This window comes from Rousettus aegyptiacus, unplaced genomic scaffold (genome assembly GCF_014176215.1).
Source record: "Rousettus aegyptiacus isolate mRouAeg1 unplaced genomic scaffold, mRouAeg1.p scaffold_m13_p_3, whole genome shotgun sequence".
Classification (NCBI taxonomy): domain Eukaryota; kingdom Metazoa; phylum Chordata; class Mammalia; order Chiroptera; family Pteropodidae; genus Rousettus; species Rousettus aegyptiacus.
In genome coordinates this window covers 4226632-4249083 of record NW_023416306.1, presented here as the reverse complement: position 1 = coordinate 4249083, position 22452 = coordinate 4226632, and the positions used below count along the sequence as shown (strand labels likewise).

The 22452-nt window shown below is 59.5% G+C and overlaps 2 protein-coding genes across 3 annotated transcripts in view; one reads left to right on the top strand and one right to left on the bottom strand.

The window, feature by feature from the left end:
• Nucleotides 1-6970, top strand: part of ABL1 (ABL proto-oncogene 1, non-receptor tyrosine kinase) — a 106045-nt gene extending 99075 nt beyond the window's left edge. For both annotated transcript variants that reach the window (XM_016133842.2, XM_016133843.2), the window contains exons 8-11: nt 425-577; nt 1726-1815; nt 2184-2348; nt 4439-6970. In XM_016133842.2, coding sequence (XP_015989328.2) covers nt 425-577; nt 1726-1815; nt 2184-2348; nt 4439-6156 — 2126 coding nt within the window. In that variant the 3' untranslated portion in view covers nt 6157-6970. The remainder of the gene's footprint in view (nt 1-424; nt 578-1725; nt 1816-2183; nt 2349-4438) is intronic.
• A 6062-nt stretch (nt 6971-13032) lies between these two features.
• On the bottom strand, nt 13033-13725 carry LOC107504551 (pyroglutamylated RFamide peptide). The gene has a single exon (XM_036218168.1). It carries the CDS (start codon nt 13723-13725, stop codon nt 13033-13035), a length of 693 nt encoding a protein of 230 aa, XP_036074061.1.
• Nucleotides 13726-22452: the final 8727 nt, after the last annotated feature.

The window sequence follows — 22452 nt, the reverse complement described above, 5'->3', positions numbered from 1 at the left end:
GTACTAAGATTTCATAAGATTTTTATGAAATTTTTAGAGTTGGGAGGGGCCTTGGCGATAATCTCATATACCCAGCAGGGAGAGGTGGGATGTCTTGGGCACATAGCTAGTTGGTCACAGAGCTGGGAGTAGAAATGGCCTCCTAACTTCCAGCTGTAGATTGTCCACCGTGGGTGTCAGCAAGAGGGCCACGTTACCTCAGAGACCCTGGAGGGGCTGCTCAGCCAGCTCCCTTCTCCCCTTCAGCGTGTTCTCGTCTGGGGGGTGAGTAAACTGTCCTGGGCTGTTGGTAGTTAAGAGCCTGGTGAAATGTCAGTGCCTGGCCTGCTTCTGAGGGTGTAACTTCTGATGTCTGCTGCACAGGTAACCAATTGTACGTGCAGTGTACTGAACACTTTTTCAATCACCTTTTTCTTTCTTCTAGCATTTGGAGTATTGCTTTGGGAAATCGCTACCTATGGCATGTCACCTTACCCGGGAATTGACCTGTCGCAGGTGTATGAGCTGCTGGAGAAAGACTATCGCATGGAGCGCCCAGAAGGCTGCCCAGAGAAGGTCTACGAACTCATGCGAGCATGTGAGCCTTCCCCTGAACGTTCTAAAAACTGTGTGTGGGCTTTTAGCACATGCCGTGCAGGGGTGCGTCCGCAAAGTAAGAAAATTAGTGTTCCATTTCCTCTCTTCATTCCCAGTCTTCAGAGCAACGAATGGAACAGCGTGCGGACTTTTTTTCAGTGTTTGTTTATGTGCGAGGGCGTTTTGTTTGTTTTTTAATGCACAGTTGGGATTGAAGGATACCAAACTTGGATTTCTTATTAATAAAAATAGATTCCTGGACCTGCCTTTAAACCTGCCGTAACAGGTACATGCTCCAGGGGACATTTATCTAGTTGGTTTTATTATATATATAATCATTCTTGCAATTCTTTTTCCACTGAGCAATGGACAGACCTGTCTGTCCACGTCCATAATCCCAAGATATCTCTCTCCTCTTATTTTTGCCTAGCTGTTTAGCATCCTGTTAAATGGATCATTCATTCTTCCAGCCCTCTTTTGATGAACATTTGGCTGTCTTACACATTTATTTGGGTTTCGCCGTTGTAAACAAGGCAGGAGTGGACACCCTCTCCATATGTCTCTGCACACTGTGCCGGTACTGCTAAAAGTTGAGCTGTCGGCTCAAAGAGCTATCTATGTACCTCATAAATTTTGATAGGTTTTACCAAATTGTTTTCCAAAAAAGATTGGACCAATTTGTACTCCCACCAGAAGTACATGTGAGTGACTCTGTATCCTCACCAACACTGGGCCTGGTCAGTTCTTAATCCTCATTTTAATCTTGTTTTGATTAGCATTTCCTGACTGATGAGGATTTTGGACTTTGATAACCACAAAGTAAGGGTAAGGGAGGAGGTGCTATTTGGTGCAGTAATTTTATGTACTTGCTAGAATCGGGTTGGGAAATGTATTTGTAAATGTAGTCTGGCTGTCAACGTCTCTCTCGAGTTTCACAATCCATATTGCTGCTGATATCTAAAGTTTTTTTCAGATTCTTAATGTTTGTAATAAGGCACAATGACATTATCATTTTTACTTGTCACAACAAAAGATGGGTAGCAGGAGTGGGAATGCTCCTTTTGTTTCTAGACTTTTCCGTGAGAATTGCTAGCCCCACGCTGTCAGCAAGGCCTCGTGGGTGGTCTGACTTGGGTCTCGTCTGTCCAGGTTGGCAGTGGAATCCCTCCGACCGGCCATCCTTTGCTGAAATCCACCAAGCCTTTGAAACAATGTTCCAGGAGTCCAGCATATCAGATGGTAAAGTGGCCTGGCCGTCTGTCCCCGGGATGCCTGCAGTGGGCTGAAAGGTTTAGGGTAGGAGGGAGGGACTCCAACTCTGGGCCTTTAGTTCACTTCCGGGTAGTAGCGCGCGAGCCAACAAGTTCTCTGAGACCGGAAAGCTGGGCAGAGGCATTGAGTGTGGAACTCTGTCTCTTGTAGCCCTGCGGAATTATGAAAAGGACTAATTGCTTTTTTTTTTTTCAGCATTTTTATCTATTTTCCATAACTATGTAGTTGACAGCTGTTATTTTAAAAAGAAAAAGCCAACATACCCAAATGAGACCATTACTGATGGCTGCTGGTTTTTTGTGTTTTTGTTTTTGTCTTTTTTTGGTGGGTCTTAGAAGTGGAAAAGGAGCTGGGGAAAAAAGGCATGCGAGGGGTTGCCAGTACTTTGCTGCAGGCTCCAGAGCTGCCCACCAAGACCAGAACCTCCAGGAGAGCTGCAGAACACAAAGACTCCACCGACGTGCCTGAGACACCCCACTCCAAGGCCCCGGGAGAGCCTGGTACGTCCCAGCCCCTTCCCCACCTCAGGCCCAGGGCCGTCGACGCCCTCGGGGCCCGTGTGGCCAATGGGAAGCAGTGAGATGTGCCTGCCCTTTGAGGGGCACCGGCACGGAAGGGCAGGCGCGTCCCACGAAGGTGGTCCAGTGGTGCGGGGAGGCTTCTCAGCTCCCTGCAGCACTCCGCCCCTCCCTCCGGGCATCATTAGGAGCGCGAGTAGCTTTGGCAGTTACTTCCGTCAAATAGGCAGAGGTGCTCATGAAACCTGTGGAAAAGGAACCCGCCTTTTCATGTATTATTCACAATCCTCGTGGTTCTTGCAAGGCAGATGCAACAGTAATAAATATTGTACCAGACGAAGAGCGGCTTGTTGTGAAAGCAGCGATGTGAAAGGCTCACTGGGACTGACTGACGGAACCAGGAGACACCTGTGGCACGGAGCTGGTGTCCTCTCTGGTCCCCGCGTAGAGCAAGGGAGAATGGGAGTGGTTCAGGAGGGGTCTCAGGATGTTGTCAGGAGCCATGTTAGCAGGCATCGATGAGTGCTTCCGGTGTGCCAGGCTCTGTTTGGGGTTAGGCTGCTCTTGTGTGGCAGTTGTTCCCTGCCCCACAAAACCCCAGAAGTCCGGGTTCCACTGCAGGCCAACTGAGGAGGGCCAGCCTTGGTTCGTAGAGGCTCCTGGGAGGCTCTGATAGACCACAGACTGAGTGCGAAGGGACAGATGAAGCAAGAATTCAAGGATGTGTAGCCATAGCAGAATCTACAGAGCCATGATGCCCCAATTTTTTATCACATACTCACTAATAAAAAGCCGAACAAGCAGCCTATACATACATGTATGTGTAAAGTATATACATGTATTACTGCATGAATGTATTAAGTATAACATAAAATATACCAAAAATATACACTTAAAAGGTTATTTAACATAGGAAACATATTCATATTATAATGCTTTATTTCCCCACCCTCACCCTCATGGGTCATGTCATTCACCCCGCTTTGGAGGCCATGGCAGGTAGACAGTCCAGAACCTTGGACCCTTCGTTCTTCTGTTAGTTGCTGTGATTTCAGGTAGTTGAGCGCTGGGAAGCAGGAGAAGCTGCCGTGGAAGCTTGGGGCTTAGGCAAAGGGCAGGGGTGAGCAGTCGTGTCCGTTTATGCCTGTGCATGTTCACCTGAGAGTTTGATATGTAATCTCATGACAAGTCAGCAGTGTCATTTAGCTGTGTAGCACTGAAATAGAGCTAGATGCACAATTCATTAGAATTTTACCTTCTTCGCTGTCTTACTCTGGCTTGCAGTTTCGGCTTTCCCCGCGTCAGATGCCCTTTGTGCTCTGAGTTACGCAGGTGATGGAAAACCTCCTCTCTCCTTGCAGCTGCCCCCTGAGGGAGAAGTCTGTCATTCAGTATTAGGAGCTTGGCAACACTAGAAAGTTTTCTTTAGGAGCTATTATTCAGATTTAAAGAATGCCCATTTAAAAAATTTGAAAGGTTACCCCTTCTTGGTTCTCCAGCCTAATAGCCCATTATCACCATGGGATGCGTCTCGTTCCCTCCAGGTCACACCTCGCAGGAACCTGCTGCACCAGCTGCTGCTCTGAGAGGCACAGGTTCCAACCCTCTGCTCGGTCTCGTCATGGTTTCTGCTCACCAGATAGTGGGGGAAACCAGTACAGGGATGAGGAGGCCAGGGACAGTCCAGCTGCTTCTTGCGTTATCTTCAAGGAGAGAGACCTGAGCGTCTCCTAATAAGAATACTAACAGTGACAACAGTTATTAAGAAATTTCATTCTAAGAGCTGTGACAAATGCTCCATGTTCAGTATTGTATTACATTCTCCCAAAGGGCTTTGGATTGGTTTTATCATCCTCCATTTTATAGACGAGCAAGCTGAGGATGGGAGGAAGAAGTACCCTGCCCAGGCCTCGTGGCTGTGAGAGGCAGAGCTAGTCGTCCCACCAGGCCTTTCAGAGTCGCACCCAGGCCTGTGGCCGCGTCACTGTAGAGACCAGGCGGCCAGCCCGAGGTTTCTCATGCACTCAGGAGCCTTTAGTCTGGACTTGTTAAGCTTCCCCTCTGTGTTTCAGATCCTCTGGACCACGAGCCTGCTGTCTCTCCTCTGCTCCCTCGAAAAGAGCGCGGTCCCCAGGATGGTGGCCTCAATGAAGATGAACGCCTTCTCCCCAAAGACAAAAAGACCAACTTGTTTAGCGCCCTGATCAAGAAGAAGAAGAAAACAGCCCCAACGCCCCCCAAACGCAGCAGCTCCTTCCGGGAGATGGACGGCCAGCCCGAGCGCAAGGGGGCCAGTGAGGACGAGGCCCGCGAAATCAGCAACGGGGCGCTAGCGCTCCCAGCCCCGGACACGGCCGAGCCGCTCAAGTCCCCAAAGCCCAGCATCGGGGCTGGTGTCCCCAATGGAGCCTTCCGGGAGTCGGGGGGCACAGGCTTCCGGTCTCCCCACCTGTGGAAAAAGTCCATCACGCTGACCAGCAGCCGGTTAGCAGCCAGCGAAGAAGAGAGTGGCATCAGCTCCAGCAAACGCTTCCTGAGGTCCTGCTCTGCCTCCTGCGTGCCCCACGGGGCCAAGGACACAGAGTGGAAGTCCGTCACACTGCCGCGGGACCTGCCGTCCACGGGCAGGCAGTTCGACTCGTCCACTTTCGGAGGGCACAAAAGTGAGAAGCCAGCGCTGCCTCGAAAGCGGGCAAGTGAGAACAGACCTGACCAGGTGACCAGAGGCACAGTGACGCCCCCGCCCAGGCTGGTGAAAAAGACGGAGGAAGCGGCCGACGACGTCTTCCGAGATGCGGCGGAGTCTAGCCCAGGCTCCAGCCCGCCCAGCCTGACGCCAAAACTCCTGCGCAGGCAGGCCGTGCTGGCCCCTTCCTCTGGTGTCCCCCACAAGGAAGAGGCCGGGAAGTCCAGTGCCTTGGGGACACCTGCCGCAGCCGAGCCGGTGCCCCTCACCAGCAGAGCAGGGCCAGGCGCGTCTGGAGGGGCCGGCAAGGCCCCTGCCGAGGAGTCCAGAGTGAGGAGGCACAAGGCCTCCTCCGAGTCCCCAGGGAGAGACAAGGGGAAGTTGTCCAAGCTCAAACCTGCCCCGCCGCCCCCACCACCCGTCTCTGTCGGCAAAGCGGGGAAGTCCTCTCAGAGCCCGGGCCCGGAGGCAGCCGGGGAGGCCGGCGCCAGTGGGAAGGCGAAACCCCCGGCCGTGGTTGTGGACGCTGTGAACAGTGACGCTGGCAGACCTAGCCAGCCGGGAGAGGGCGGCAAAAAGCCCGCGCTCCCGGCCATGCCGAAGCCCCAGTCATCCACCAAGCCGCTGGGGACCCCGACCAGCCCCGCCCCAGCTGCCTCCGCTCTGCCGTCAGCATCCTCTGCCCTGGCCGGGGACCAGCCATCCTCCACCGCCTTCATCCCGCTCATATCGACCCGCGTGTCTCTCCGGAAAACCCGCCAGCCTCCCGAGCGAATCGCCAGTGGCGCCATCACCAAGGGCGTGGTCCTGGACAGCACCGAGGCCCTGTGCCTGGCCATCTCCAGGAACTCCGAGCAGATGGCCAGCCACAGCGCCGTGCTGGAAGCCGGTAAGAACCTCTACACGTTCTGCGTGAGCTACGTGGACTCCATCCAGCAAATGAGGAACAAGTTTGCCTTCCGCGAGGCCATCAACAAACTGGAGAATAATCTCCGGGAGCTTCAGATCTGCCCAGCAACAGCTGGCAGTGGCCCGGCGGCCACTCAGGACTTCAGCAAACTCCTCAGCTCCGTGAAGGAGATCAGTGACATTGTACAGAGGTAGCAGGAGCCGGGCGTCAGGCCAGCTGGAGCCGCCTGCGGCGTGTGAGGGCTCCCCGTGCCTGAGGAGGTGGCCGACACGAGACCAGTGCGCAGGGACTGTGGCCCAGCAGGTGCGGGCCACCGTGGGGCACCAGCTGTCCTCCACCACCCTGTCCTCCTGCGCTTTCCCCTCCTCAGCCTGGGCTCCTGGCACCGTCTCTGCCCCGAGTGCTGTCTGTGGAGTCCGCTCGGCGGGCCGCAGTCGGCACGCCGGCCCCTGCCCGGAGCACCTCCAGACCGCTCCTCGGCCTGCCGGGAAGGCGGGCGAGCATTCCTTCCTGGCTGTCTTTCTGGAGGCTTCCTTCTGGCTATGCCTTCCTCATCTCCCCCAAGAACGAGTGCCCTGGACGGGAGCTGTGTCACCCAAGGCCCTGGGAACTGTCCCCCCTACCCACCTGGTCGAGGCAGCCTGTCCCTGCAACCCCCTCGTGCCCTGTCCAGGACGATGTCCCGGGAGGCCACGCCCGCCGGTCACTGCCCTCCCCACCGCGGTGCTGGCACCCTCGCCGGTTCCTCGTGCGAAGGACAGCTCTGGATTTGGGGGTTAAGCAGGGTGCTGATACCAGTCAGTGTGTGGGTCCCAGGACAGGTGGAGAATCTGGGGGCCATGGTGAGGGGGAGTGTCCTGCCCTCCCTTCTCTGCAGCTCCTCAAGCCCAGCTCCTCACTCCGCCGTGACACGCACTGCTGATCCTGGATGGAAAGCTTGCGTCCCAGGGGTCAGCAGGGTCGCTGTCCAGCACGCTGGGGCAGGGGAGGTGGCAGAGCGGGCTTGTCGGGTGGTACCCAGCTGGCATGGGGCTGGGCCGGCGCGGGTCTGCCCTGGACCCAGGGTTACTTTCCTTTCAGACTGCCAGGTGTCCTGAAAGGCACTCGGTCTTATTTCTGACTGATCTCTCCCTTCCCTGTACTCCTCTAAGACAAAGGAAGTTCTTGCAGGACTCTCCTTCGTGACAAGCCAGCCTTCAGTTTTCCGAAGTTCTCGAAGCATTTCAAAGCTCTGCCTTCAGCACAGCCACCTCCGAACCCGGCGTCGGGCGCCAGCATGCAAACAGGAGGAAAAGGACGGGGGCCCCAGCGCCCCAACCGGTGTCAGCTGCACCCTGTGGGCAAACATCTTACTTAATCACCACGACCAGCACTTAGCCTCATGTTCGTGTCGGGGTCATCAGGGATGAAGAAAACCACAAACAACTGAAACCCTAGAAAGTGTCTTGAAGAGCAGGCCTTGGTGTACTCTCCGCCGGCAGCCTGGGACCAGGCGCGTGGGGCAGGGCCCAGGTCTCCTCGACCTTGACCTAGAGCAGCTACTGAAGTGGGCAGGCACCTGCCAGGGCCTTACTCTGGGCCCAGAAACAACCCTTGAAAAAAAAAAAAAAACAGAAGAAGACCACCTTTTGTTCCTCACACCTTCTCACACCCGTGACCTCACACAGGCCCGATTTTTACGCTACTCACCTAAACGTGTGTTTTATTTTTCTGGTAGAGATGGTTTCCTCTGGACCGTCTCATGCTGTTCTCACAGCGCATCGCCTCTCGGCCCCCAGCCCGCTGCGCCGCGCAGCCTGAGGGGGGCGCTAGAACACCGCCAGCGGCCTTGCCGGCAAAGCAGCACCCAGCCGGGTTCCCGCCTCCCGTTTCCGTGAGGGACTCGTCTCCACGTGATGTGCCACTATATTTTGCATTTATACTTTGGTATTACACTCTCGTAGACTTGCTCTTTTATAAATGACGTGTAAATACTTTTCCACTATCCTTTCTTCTCGAATGCCTTTGGCGTCTTTTTGTTGTTCAATACATTTTGTTTCTGTACATGACTGTGTTTTTGAATCCACATCTCTCCTCCGTAGTATTTTTTAAATAAATGTTTACAACGTCAGAGCCGGGGCGGGTTTCCGTGGTCTGTGACGCTTCCCCGTCCGGCGCGGTGGCGTGCGCGGCGCGCCCCGGGGCGGCTGTGCCAGCTGGCGGCGGCGCCCTGCGTCCCGGGCAGCGACGGCCATCGCAGGCTCCGGGCCCTCGGCCCAGGCCCTTGCCGCGCCCTTGCCGCTTGCTCACCAGCGGCCCGGCTCCTGTCGGCGGCACTGAGGAGGGGCTGGGCTGCCACGCGGGCCGCGTCTGGCTGGGAAAGGAGCAGCCCGAGGGCCGGGCCACTGTCACACTGTGACCGCGTCATCGCCGTGGGCGGATGTGATGTCCTGATGCCGCACTGGCCTGAAAGCTCATCGCTCCCGGGGTGCGCTCGCGCGCTCTGCCCCCGCGCTCCCCTGCCGCCGCCGCCCTCGGCCCTCGAAGCGCCCCTCCCTGGTGTTCGGCACCCTGGGAATCTACTTTGGACGCGGAGGCGCGGGGTGTGCCGTCCGGGCCTGCCTCAGCCTCTCGCAGCCCCCGGCACGGGGCCTTCGGGGGTGGCAGCGCCGACGCTCGCTCATCTCTGTCCCCTCTGACACCAGCCGACAACTTGGGAAGTGGAAGTCGGGGGGGGGGGACGTGGCATGCTCCGGCAATGATGCTGATTAAGTCGGCGGCTTGTCCGCGGATACAGACGCTGCTCACCAGGGCGCGGGGAAGAGCGCGGTTCAGCGACGCTCCACGGCCATCTCGGGGAGACGCGCAGCACCCCGGTTGGCAGGCGAAGGCCCCGCCCGGGGCGGGGGCTGCTGGCATCGCCGGAGTGTGGTCGCCGGGGCCGCGGAGCCTGCGAGTGGTCAAACCGAAACGGCACCAGGCCTTCTACGTCTGGGCTTCTCCACAGGCAGCGGTCTTCCCTGAGTGACAACCCTCGAGTCTGAGAGAAGACGCGGAGTGATCGTAGAGACAGCCGGGAGCGACGGCTGCTTCCTCCGTGCCAGATATGGACTGATCGCGGCGGCCTCTGGGCGCGGTACCCCAGGTTCCTGGCGCTAAGCATCGAGGGTGTCTGTCCGGTCATAGGTGTCTCACAGCCATCACCTTGGCAGCTGTACCACGTCAAATAAGGGTCTCAGAAGACCTGCCAAATAATCTTCCCTGTATGTCCCCTGAGCTAGGTCACAGAATCCTCTGAGAGCTTAATGCAAGCTGGATCTGGCCCCAGAAGACGCCAGTCTGTGCCCTAGAAACAGTTTTCAGTTAACGTGGCCTCCCGCCCTCAAGGTCAGGAACCTGGGAGCTCCCGAGGGCCAAGGCCTCCCGAAGGGCCAGCACTGCTGTGGGTTATTGTCATGAGAGATGAGTACTCGTCAAAATATTTTTTAAAAATTGAAAAGCACTTTAAGATCCCCAAACTGAACGTGATGCGATGTCGCCAGCAGAAGGGTGAGCACGTCATGTGTTCATGTAGTAGATAGACCGAGGGCAGTGGGGTGACCTGCTGCCCCGCGAGCAAGTCTCACAAGTGCAGTGTTGGGCAGAGGCAGCCAGCCAGCCAGACCGGCGACACCGACGCTTCCCTTTGTTTAGACGGGCGCGGCTAGCGTGGGCTGTGGTGGTGGCAGTCAGGGTGGAGGGTAACGGGGGAGGGGGTCGTTCCAGGTCGGGGCACAAGGGAGCCCTGGGGGGCAGGCAGAGCTCTGGTGCGTAGTCTGGGTGCTGCCGGCTACCAGGTGTGTCACTTGGTGAGAAGGCTTCAGACTGCACACTTAGAATTGGAGCACGTTCTCGATGTGCGTGAACGTTCTAGCGAAAGCTTTCTCAAAGTTCCAGCCCACGCGAGTGCTTTCCGCTGTTCTGCGGACGGGCTCTGCATTCCCACGGGAAACGCTCGCGCCATTTTTTATGAGCCGTTCCTCCTCTCTCACGAGGAGGGCAGGGCTCAGGTGTGAGGCAGTGCGCCCCAGGCCACACAGTGCGCCAGCGTACAGCCGCTGTGTGAAGACTAACGCGCGCCAGTGCAGAGGGCCCCAGCACGACGGCTCCGGGCCGGGCTCCCCCCCTCATGGGAGAGAGGTCGGGAAGTGTCGTTGGCCCTGCTTCTCGGTGTCGACACGTTTCAGAGGTGGCATCCCCACGCTGGGTGACACAATCAATTGCTAAACATGGTCCTGGCACATAAACGAGGTGGGCAAGACTGACCGGCCACGGCGGCCCTGTCCATGCCTGCCCTCACCCCTGGTGGCCACCCAGCATTCAGGACAGGGCCCAGACTCCCTGCCCGGCGCGTCCCCAGCCCTGGGGCCACATCGGGACAAGGTGTCTCTTCGTTGACCGCAGCAGCTACCTGACGGCTTGCTGCCCCTTGTAAGTCTCTTTTTTCTTAAACATTTTCATTACTATTTCAGACACATAGGAAAATACAGGCAGGAGCATCCCCCACCCAGTCGCGTGTGCACCCAAGGTGAGGACTTGTGTTCAGAGCGAACACGAGGAGTGGACGCTGACCGCTCTCAGATGTCTGCTCTGCGGGAGGGCGACCTCGGACCTCTCGGGGGCTGTCTCTGCTCCCGGATCAGTGATTCCGAGGAGTCTCCCCTGCGCTGCTGTGGAGAGCGACCCCCGCCCAGGAGGGAGCAGGGGCTGAGCATGACGGGGCAGCCGGCGGGGCTGGCAGTGGGCGGGGGTTAAAGAGGAGATTAGTCCCGGTAGTGGGACTCCGTTTAACAAATCAGGGCCCTTAGCCGCTCGATGGTTTTGATGTTCAGGATTATTGCGCCCGCGTGTACTGGCAGCTGGAAAGAGTAGCTTTGTTGTTGATTTTTGTTTAACGATGGAAGCTTAATGACGGATGCTCACGCCTTTGAAGGCCCTCCCGCGCCCCTCTTCATCTCAGATTTCTCCACGGAGGTTAATTTAATCCAACTAAATTAAAAACCAGCCAGGGCACTCCCTCAGTATATGTAAACACGCAGGGATGTCTCAGCTTTGGTGGCCACCAAGTCTTATAATTAGTGACCATGGGAGCAGCATGCTTTTCTTTTTTTCTTTTTTTTTGTTTTTAAGTGTATTCCTATTTTCTAGCAGTAGAAACTGCCGGTGAGGCTCAGCCAGGAGACCGTGCTGCACGGCCTCCCTCTGCCTTCGGTCTGGGTTGCGCTCGGTCTTTGATGAGCAAGTCCCCCGGGTGAACGAGCTGAGGGAAGCTGATTGGTGGCCCCCCCCGCCTTACAGCGGGGACAAGCGCACACCCAGGGGAGACAGCCCGGGCTGGAATTGCACGCACTTCACCCAGCCACCCTGTGACAAACCTTCTTGGCACCAGAGCTGTCGTTCGTGGACAAGCACTGGGGCTCACTTTCTTGAGGTTTGCCCTCCATGGCTTGAGGGCGAGTGTGTGTTACCAGTGGATGAAGATCCGAGGATGTGTTCCTTCCCCCTCGGACTGTCACATTACATGAGCAGGAGGCATCCTAGGCCACCCCTTTCTTGGACAGTAGTGGAGGCCAAAGACTATGATGTGCTTTCCAGGCTCCATGTCCCTGTCCGGTCCCCATCAGCAGCTCTGAGCCCCAGGGCATAGGTACCAGGGCACAGGCGAGCAGCCGTGAGGGGCCCCGGGAGAAGGCAGCTCGCTTTAACATAAGGGGGTGTTCTGACTCCCGTGTTCCCGTCCCGTCTCACCCCCCAGTTCTGCTCCCCAGTCAGCTTGACTTAATGAAGTGGCTTTCTAGCTGCCGAGGACTGAGAGCTGCTGCTGTTCAGTCACTAACAACGGAAACACTGTGAAATGCTCCAAGGGGTCAAGCTGCGACCAGCCCAGTGTGGTTCTGAAAGGCTAATAAAAATCCAGCAATTAATTGTGACAGCTCAGTGGAAAATCATTCAATTGTGAACAGAGACAAACAGCAGCTTGAAAGGAGGCGGGGAGATGTTGCCATAGTAACATCAATACAGGGTCTCATCTCAGCAGTTGAAGCCAGCCTGGGAGGAAGCCGTATCAGACTGCCGTGTCTGACACGAGATGGGACGCAGGACATGCCAGAGCAGCGTTAGGAAGGGGCTCTGCCTGGCCCCCGGGGCTGGGCACTGATGTCCCTCAGGCAGAGAAGGCGTTTTCAGAACGGTCCTTGCTTGGAGAAAGCCAGGGAGAGAGCAGTCAAGTGCAGGAGGAAAATACACCCTGTCTGTCTCCCTGTACCTTGGACCATGGGCATTTTACCAACTGCCAATTAAGGGGATGCCGGGAGAGGTGCAACCCAATTTCCATCTCCCCGGAGTGGAGGCACTGGCGGCTCAGGAAAGCGAAGTTCCTAGTGCACAGAGGACCTGTGGGCAAGAGCCAGGCGAGCTGCTTGTTACAGCTTTGCAGTTTACAACTTTTATTTCCAAAGATCCATAGAACACATTCACATTCCTACCATTTGAAACACAGCCTTGCTATAGCAAAAATGGATTCTTTGCTCACGTCCCACGAGACACCTGGCTTGACAAACACCGCACCGTTGAGGGGGACAGTCACCGGAAGGGTGGGCAGCTGGTTCTGAACAGCATCCCGACACCACGGCAGAGTTTTCTTGCCGGAGGGATCGTGTGCTAATGGGGCGGAGAACAGGATTTTGTTTTTTCGGTTTCAACTTCCAGAACTCTACTCTGTACCCAGTGGAATGCACCCACTCACAGTTTCTCTTCAGAGGTCAGCTACAGACGTCCCTGTGGAGACTGTCAGAACTTTGATCAGCCCACCGCAGTCACTCGGTCTGCCTGCCCTCCACCCCGTTCCTGTCCGTGGCCCCGCGGCACCCTGGGCCCCACGCCGCGGGGCCAGGGGGCTGGTCCTGGGGTCGGTGAGCTGCCATGGTGGCGTCATCTTACCCCAGGCACAGCTTGCTTTGGGTCACCTCTTTTTGACACTACCCAAGTTTTTGCTTCAGCAAAGTTGAAAATCAAAAGTGAGCACCCACCCAACCAGTCCTACTGCTTATTCATCACAAGAATAGCCACGTCTTCTCAGGGTCTTTGAGGCTTGTGGAGAGGAAGTGGGTGGGGGGCGGCGGGGAGGACCCAGGACGAAACCCTCCCCAGGGTGCCCTGGCCCTTCGCCGCCGCCGGCCAAAGCGGAAGCTGAAGCCACCTTTCTTCCTGCTGTAGCCATTGAGCTCCTCAGCCAGGGTCCCCAGTGGGCCACTAGCCTTGTCGCCATCAGCCAGAGGGAAGCTGGCGGTCTCGCCGCCATCATCCTGCCTCCCGACCCGGAGCCTGAAGCCGGCGTGCGCTCTGCCCGACATCTGCAGCTCCATGGCGGTGCTGAGCAGGGCGTGCGGGTGTGGAGCTCTGGGCCACGGCGAGGAGCCCCACGGGAAGTGGCCTCGGTGTCCCCCAGCCCGGCTCGTTTCGCCTTCGATGCCACCCACGGCGGCGTCCATGGGCTTTTCTCTGCCCAGCAGAGGGAAGCAGGTGCGCAGCGGCAGCAGGAGGAGGCAGGACAGGAGGTAGGGGCTTACCATCTGGTCAGAGGAAGGAGAGGGGAAGTTACAGGCTGCCGTGTGGGCCGTGCACAGCACTAGGCAACAGTGCCTCCCAGGGCCTGGGCAGCCGTCAAAGGCCCGGGCCGGTGGCTCAGCCGAGCCCAGCTTGCAAGCAGCATGAAGTGTCACTACGTGGGGAGCCCGGGCCTTCATTTTCTTAGCGGGCTCAGGAGCTGATTGTGCCAATCAGGCTGCAGCTCCCTCTCCTGCAGTCTCTGGGCTTGATGGCCGTGGCAGCTCAGCACTGTGATCCCACCACCGCCGGGACGGCTCTCAGCGTCACGCAGGCCGCCTGGGAAAGCGGGCCAGATGGGCTTCGTTCTTCCTTTATTGTAATTATCGGCTCTTGGCCAATCATCTCAGAGCCGCAGGGTAGAAAGTTAATAGCATCAATCTCTCTTAGTTTTCGACTTGATAATAAATAGGTCCGGCTGAGCTGTTTAGCTGGGACTCTACAAACGTCTCTAATGTGGAAATGAGTTGCTCGTGAAAGCAGGGAACGAATTTGATGTATCCGGTCTAACTCACACCCGACTGGAGGGGAGCGTGTAAACCTGGCCGGGGTGTCAGTCTCTATTAAGCCCCATCTGTGTGCATGGCTGCACTTTGTCTTCACGGTACACCTTTCGGAAAGACTAAGACTGTGCCTGGGCCACACGGCTAGAAAGGGAAGGCCCTGAGACTCCTGATTCTAATGGCCAGGTGCTTCTCGGCTCGCCAGGCCTGTGGGATCACATCCAGGAGATATTACCCCGTTAACAGGAGGCAGCAGGCTCAAGCCGGTGATGTGCCCAAGACCTCAACAGCTTTTAAGTGACAGGGCTGGCATGCAATCCCAGGTCGAACCGAGCTTGACCTGGGAATTGCTTGCTGCGTGGATGGGGGTCCATGGGATCTGCAGCCAGACTAGAGCTTCCTGACGCGCCCCTGCCTCAGCAGTGACCGCTCGTTCCCTCGCACAAGAAGCCTTTCTGGTAACTAACGACCGTGGCGAGTCAGAGCTGGCCGGTCCTTCGAGGAGGACGGAAGCTGGCATGCAGAGCTTCTGGAGACGATGGCACGGGTGAGTGCTCTCCAGAAATGGCTCCCTTGAAGACATTTCACAGTGAGCTCTGCCAGAAAGCTTTGCAGAAATCACGAAGCGGCCCTCCTCTTCACCCAAATCCAGCCCTCCTAAGCTGCCCGTCCCCGGGGCTGCTTCGGGAAAGCCCGTGAGGCCGCCGGGACAGGGCGGGGGGCTCTCCACAGCTGTCCCCGCCCCCCTGCTGCACTGCCAACGGGCGATCCCACCTGGAAGAAGTGGCCCTTCTCCCCTTTTAGAGGGTCATGGACCCCTTCAAGATCCTGGTGGAAGCTTGAGACACTTGCCACTGAAAACCGGGCCCCAAAGTAAGTCAGGTTTTCAGACCCAAACATCCAGGACGTGGCAGAAAGAGCACAGGGTGGAAGGCCGGGGGTCGAGCCCTGGGCAGCAGCTCTGGCCACCTCTGGGCTGCACGATGAGGGGCCACTGTTACCTCCCCGGGCCTCCCCAGCCCTGAGACTGCCCCCGCCCAGCTCCTGACCCGGATGAGGGCCTGAGCGGGGTTCCTGCGGGTGCGGAGCAGCCGTACTCACCCTGCTGTGGACAGGCTCCTCTGGGCTCTCGTCCAGGAGGTGTGGCTCCTGACGATCCCTGCCTTATGTAGGTCCCCGGGGTGGACCTGTCGCCCACTGTGTGCTCTGATTGCTGCACATTCCTGACCCTGGGATTCCATTGGGGACTCTGGTGGCGAAGGAGGGGGCCGTGCAAACAAGACGTGGTCTGATGAGAGGGGCCGACGGGCCGCCCTTTGCCCAGAGGCCCGCCTCATTCGGAGGACAGCGGGCAGCGTCATTAACTGAGTCTCGGGCAGACCGTCAAGCCCCTCGGGGGAGGCGTTGGTGCCCCGCCCCCCCTCACTGACCCTTACGGTTCTGCCTTTGTCAGGCTCGCCTCACTCTCCGCGGCGTCTGCGTCCCTCACACCTGCGGCCGGGCCACCCCCCAGGCTCGGGACGACAGGCGCCGTGAAGCCAGCGACTGCCTCTGGTCGAGTTAGGTGAGCGGCTGCTCGGTGCCGCAGTCTGCCCGGGCCGGAGCCTCGCGCGGGGTGTTCGGTGCCAACAGGCTGAACCGGGCCGTGGACACCTCCCTACCGGAGGCGGTGGAAGGAGCCCACAGCCCCGCCCTGGGCAGCTCCTCTCTCAGGCCCAGGGCCTGGCTCGTGCCTGCGCCCATTCGGGAAAAGACGGACAGGCGAGCGGAGGTCAACACTGCCGGCTCTCCCCGGGGCGGCCGGATGCCTTGCTTTCTGACCCTCAGCTGAGAGTGGCCACACCACCTCTCCGGCCACAGAGATACATCACGGAGATGACGAGGCTGTTAGGCCACCGCGGGACTCGACAAGGGCTGGGTGTCAGTTGTCACCCATGGGGGATGACACCAGTATTTGTCACCCCCTGGCCACTTGCTCCCAGGCGCCTTTCCCCAGGCGAGCTCACGGGTGCGAGCGGGGAGCATCGCATGCCACCTGCACGGCACCCTCACGGAGGGGCCCGCGTGGCAGGCCGCGCGTCTGCTCCGGTCTGGGCGCGGCCGCTGGCCGGCGGCTTGCTCCTGTCTCACCTCGTGACGATTCATCCATCCGAGGTTGCTCTGCGAGTCGTCACAGAGCACCCCTGGGGGCTGCTCCGGGCACAGGAAGGTCTGCGTGGCAGAGGCTCCAAGGGGGAGGCGGGGACCCATCACAAGGAAGCAGGGACGTGTTTGCCGGTGGGTGGCACCCCTCTGGCTGACCCACAGGCCTTCAGCTCCAGCAATCCCCACTCCCCCCCCCCCCCACCTCTGCACCTGAGGACTGCCTGTGGGGAGACCAGCAGGAGGTACAGACACGGTCCAGTCACACCCCAGCCCGTCCTCCTCCCCCCCAACCCCCGCCCGCCTCGGCTTAGATTTCCCCTCCACGCGTTCGGATGAGGCTGCGGCCGCCCTGCAGTCACCGAGGACGGCTTCTCAGGCCAGGATGGGGACTGAGGCCACCACCCCGTGGGCACAGAGAGGGCGTCATGGACACTTCCCTGCCCCCAGGAACCTGAGGGAAGGGCTGCAGTCTACCTCCTCATGGGGGACGATGGCTCAAGAGAGTGCTTAGCTCCACCCCCAGCAGGAAGCCGTGGTTCCCCTTGACCTTGTCTGGCAAGAGCGGGGTCAAGAAAAGGCAGATAGCCAGCTCATGGCTGACTTCGGGCCCGGCCAAAGGGTGCGCTCTGGCCTCCCGTGGTGAAGGCGACAGCTTCTTGCAGGTGCAGGCCGAGGGTGCACCCGTGTGCCTGCGGGAGCAGGTGCAAAGGCGGCCTCCGTCACCGAGGGGCCGGCGTGCGTGCGTGCGTGCACCTGTGTGTGCGTACACCTGTGCGTGCATACACCCGTGCGTGTGAGGGGCTGTGGTGTAATTTTGTCTCCCTCGTTAGTGCTGGTTGGTTATGACGCTGGGAGCTTGCTAACAATGGGGCACGGCCTGTGGTGGATCACGGGCTGTGAGGCCTTGGGCCCGGCGCTTGCCTTCCCTGTGCCTCAGTTTCCCTGGATGTAAAATGAGAGGTTTGGGTTCCCAAACTGTGCTCTGCGGAATTCCTCCAGGACAGCTCTGGAGCGTGGGGGGGAGGGCTGGAGTGAGGTCAAACCCCGAGGGCTCCCCCTCTCCATTCTCCTCTCCCCCCTCCCCCCAGGACAAAAGCTCCACTCGGCCACACTGGGCTCGAGGGGGAGGTTCCACTGTGAAAACAGCCACTTGCCCGGAGCCCCTTTAAGGACCAGGGCCTGTAGCTCTGTCAAGTGGCCACTGAAAGTCCTGAGCATTGGGCACAGGTTTGGGGCGGGGCAAGGTTGGGGAAGAGGATGACGAGGCCCCCACGTGGCCCACCGATTCCTCAGCACAGCGCCCACCCGCACTGCGCCCACCCTCGGGAGCCAGCCGCCTGGAGCCAGGCACGATGCTGGATTCAGGGCCAGACTTCCCAGCTCTGGGGTGTTGCCAGGTGCCCGGAACACCTGGCCCAAAAGACTGTTTTCATGTGCGTTTCCTGGGCTCCTCGAAGCCTCTGGGGTCCCTCCAGGAAACGAGCCCCCACTCTGGAGCAGCTGGGGGCAGTGACAACGGTGACACTGTGACACTTTCTGCCGCCACGGAGACTCAGGGCTTCCAGCAGCAGCAGATGGGCAGGGCCCGGCTGCAGCTGCGACTCAGAGCAGCGGGATCTGCTGGAGCCGGCTTCCCTGGCGAAGGCTTTCCGTGGTGTTGGGGGAAATGGGGGAAGGCTGTGAGCCAGGGGACCGTCTTTCTTACAGGCCGGAAGCCACCGGTGTGAGGTTCCCTGGGAAGCCGTCCTGGTGGAGGGGTCGGGGCCATGTCCTAGGAGGTCCAAGCTGCTCAGCAGCCTGCCCTTGCTTCTCAGTGCAGGGGCCGAGGCTGGGCACGGGCAGTACCTGCTGGGGTGACGTAGCCTCGCACTGCCAAGCCAGGGCCCGCCTTGGCTCTCGGAAGCCCCCACCCGTCAGCCCCGCGTGGGTCCCATGCCCGCTCAACCACGAACCAGCCGTGACCTTGGGCAAGGCCCGTCATGTTCTGAGCCTCCCTTTCTCCACCTGACTGGGGACACACAGCAATGCCCACATCTTGGGGGGTCTTGAGCAGGGTTGGGCCGGCACGGTACCCACCCGACCGGTGTGGGCTGCTGCTGGTGTCCAAGAGCCCAGGCGGCACCCTTTTCATGGGCCTGGGCTGCCTGGGTCTGCCGCTCCCTCTCAGAGCTTCCGGGGGTGCTGGCGGAGCCCCTCCTGCCACGGGGACCCTCTTCCTGCGCTGTATCAGTTGCCGTTTGTGGCAAAACGCAAGCACCTTCGTCAGCTCTAAGAGGTCACTGATTCTTCCTGTTTGGACATGTGCACTGAGCCGGAGCAGCTTCCTGCCCAGGGGACCACCACAGGGAAGGCTTGGTGGCTACAGGGGAGGGCCCCAGGCAGGCGGGGCCACGACCTGGGGCAGGTGTGGCCCGTGGAGAGGCAGGTGGCCAGGATCACCTCCATCACTTCCAGTGGCCTGGCTCGGCATCCCATCCCCAGACATCCCCGTGGGCCCGACGTGCGGCTGTCCGAGCAGGCTGGGCGGTACGCCTGTGGGCAGAGGACACTGTGGGGACTAATGTCCCCTAGAGAGACAGACAGAGGCCTCCGTCTGCCACACACGCTGGGCGTGCACTCGGCCCGAGGCCTGGACACGTCCACATCCACTTCCCACTGGCCTCTGACGCAGGCATGCGATAAATACTGGATCTCAGTAAATAAACTCAGGGACGGCTTTGTCCTTAGGCCTCAGCTTGGTTTTATGAATAGCGATAGGGGCTGTTGTTCTTCATACTGAACTCCCCAGCCCCAGCCCCAGGAGACCCGCAGGGATGGTTTCTGCCCTGGGGACCGTGATGAGAGGCACAGGTAGAGCAGCCCAGGTTCCCACCCAGAAGCCCAGCCCCAGGTGTAGTTCATGCAGGAGGAGGCTCGGTGGGGAACAGCTCTGTCCAAGGACTTCGTGCGGCCCCTGGGGCTCAGAGCCACCTGGGAAATGTGGGGGAGCCTGGGGGAGCCATGCAGAAGCTGGAGCGGGTCGCGGCCTTGCTCCGATTGGGCGCCGAGCAGGCTTGGAGGCGGGGCCTGAGCCGGGTCACCACGAGACTTTATTGGAGACAGGAACACACACAATGCCAAGTGCACGCGGCCCAGACTGGCGCCCGGTGCACACCATGCCGTGTTCATAGAAAGCTGTGCTGGCCCTCAGGCTCCCTCCCCGGCCCCGGTGCACCCCACTTCCTGTCCCACACCCAGCCAGCCTTATGTGGACGGCCAGGTGCAGGTCAGAGCCGGGTTCTTACTCCACATCCCCCCAGAATCCTGCCCGGGTCCCACCTCAGCCCTCTGGTTATCGAGTCCTGCCAGCTCTTTGGCCCACTTGGAGTTTGGGGACAGCCCTCTCCCTGCAAGCAGGCGAAGAAACGGAGGCCTTAGAGAGGTCCTGGCCGCTCGGGCCGAGGTCTAGTGGTCTTTGTTCTGGGTTCAGTGCATCCATCACTGCCTCTTCCTGCCAGCATGTCGCTTCTGAGTCCACAGGACAGAGATCTGCAGCTGCCCGAGGGCCCTGCTCACGTCCCTGTCCCTCCAAGTCAGCAGACATGGCACCCCTCTTCCTCCCTCCCCTCCTGGCATGGCAGATGCGGCGGGCAGTTCCTGCTGACGCGCCTCACTAATGCTCCGGATCCTGGGTGACAAGGCCCCCAGCTCCCAGGGCTCCAGCCAGAGGCGCGTGTGGGAGGGGGTGATTGGCGGCGGGGGTGGGAGGGACCAGGAAGAGGTGGGCACTGTTGCTTCCACCACGACAGACAGACACAAAGGCTATTTGCGTGCAGCTGCAGAGGGAAAATGCAATTTGAAATTGCTCACAGCTCTGTCCTTATCTCCGGCTAACTATGCTGAGGCCATCGGGGTGGGAACCCAGCCCCGTCCATTCTCCGAAGCACAAGTGGCCAACTGGGCAGCCTCTGGGTTATCTCAGAGCGGGGGTGGCGGAGGCCTGAGGCTGCTGGCTGAGTCCACACCACCTGCCTGTGCTTGTGAACAGGACCCGTCAGAAGTTGGGGGGGGGGTGTGGGGGGTAAGTACACTGCCTCAAGATCCCAGTGTAGAGACCCCTCCCCTGCCTGGTTCCTCTCCTCCATTAAAGGAGGAAGGAAGGGGCAAGGAGGGCCCCAGGCACCCCACCATCAGCCCATCAAATTGGGCTCCGTGGGTCAGGGTCCGGCCACAGTGACTGTGGTGCCAGGTGACCCTTTGTGCACGTGTGTCACCCGTCAGGTCACGGCGTTCCTGTCCCTCTCCCCTGACTGTGCCAGCGCCCCCTTCTTCTTGTGGTCACCCCTATCTAACATTGCAGCGTGGGTCCAGGTCTGCCTCGCTCGCGGCAGCCTCCTGGGCTGTCCAGGGACCGCCTGTGCTCAGCCCCAGCCTCTGAAGGGGCGCCCTTTGGGAGAGGGGATGCGCTGGCCTTGGCTGTCCCCACCACGATCGCCGTGATGGGTTTGGTGCCCGTTCAGCCAGCATTTGGTGCGGCCATGTCCCCCAGAGGTGCCAGGCCTGGGCTGGGAGCAGGGCTGGTGCCCTCAGGCAGGAAGAAATGGGTGTCTCTGGGCCAGCCAGACACTGACTCTGGGCCCCTGAAGGCCGCCCTCGCCCATGCCCCTGCCAGGCCCGAGCTGTGGCATGTCTGTTCGTCTGCCAAGCCCTGGCAGGAGCCTCCTGACACACGCGCACATCTGTGAATCCATTAACATCGCACTCACCAGGAATTTGTTTGATGACAGATCAGAAAGCGCTTGGCACTTTCTAAACAGCGGTTGGCACTCCCCGGCTGGCAGCGGAAGCCAGCTCCAGTCTGGGGCTCGGTCCAGGGGGAGCGGGGAGCTCGCTGGGATGAGGCCTCGGTCCCACCCACACTCTGCTCCTCGTCTGGGGGACCCGGCGGCCCAGGCGGGGTGGCTCTCTCGGTTTCTAGAAGGTGAGAAGGGGGGCCCGGCCGGGGTCTTCCCTTCCAGACACGTGTGGTCGTCTTACTTCTCCGCCCACCACTGCCCCCTGCGCTGCCTGCACCTGGGCTGCCCGTCAGTGCCCTGGTCACGCTGGGCTGCAACACCTGTTTCTTGGCTGCCTCTGCATCAAGCTGAGTGCCGAGAGGGCAGAGACTCGGTCTTGTGCAACAGGCTCTGGCCCACAGATGTCCGGCAAGGCTTTGCTGAACACTGACAACCGGGTAGAGCTAGAGGGCCAGGTCTCAGGGCAAGTCAGTGGCCTCTCCTGCTGCCCCTGGCCAACTCCGATGGTTACAGAAGCACAAACTTTGGTGGGAGAGAGAGGAAGGGAGAGCTGAGCCCCACCCTCTCCCATGTGCCTGCCTTCAGGTGTCCTGTAAAGGTGCCTTCCTGAGGAGGGGTCATTGGTGCTGCCCGCCCTCTGGGAAGCTCCTCAGGCTGACCTCCCGGCCCTCTCAAAGCCCCCCCCCCCCCACTCCATCAGGTCGCCATAGGTGGGAACTTGGAAAAACAGCTCCGTGGTAGGAGGGTCTGGACAACAGACGCATCAGGGCTCCAAGGTTGTTGAGCAGCAGGTTAAAATCGCGTGTCCCAGCCCTGCCCTTCCCCCTGCCCCCAGGTGGCAGCACCCACAATCACCAGCAGGGGGCAGTCTGGGCAGATGCGGTAATAGCCATCTAACCCCTCCAGGCCCAGCCTCCACCCTCCAGGCCCGCTCCTAAGGGGCCTTAGGACTTTGGAGTCCCTGGAAATTGGCGGTGGGGGTAGTACAAGCCCACCGCCAGCCAGGAAATCAAGACGTCCTCACTGGCTGGGCCCAGACAGTGGTACAGGATCTGCACCCTCCTCCCACAAGCAGGAGACCATGCCGGGGCGGGGCTCTGGCTGCCCCAGGAAACCATGAGGCAGGACGCAGCAGCCAAGGCCACTGGGGACCTCCCGTGTCTATGGGGACACGGGGTGGATGGGTGGGGGACTCCAGGGAACCAGCCTTGGCCACTTTGGGGCAAGAGTCTCCACAGGCAGCTGAGCCTCACCGCCCTGGCAGCCTTTAGCGCCAGCCGCGCTCCAGAGGCCTTGGGCGGGAGATGGGATCTCCAGGCACCGTGGAAATGAGGGAGGGGCGGTCGGGAGGGCCAGAGGGGGCTGCTCTCATATCTCAGAAAGAGCCAAACAGTCCCTTTGTCTGCTGGAAGGGTTCCAGGGGCACCGTCTGTCCTTCTCTGTG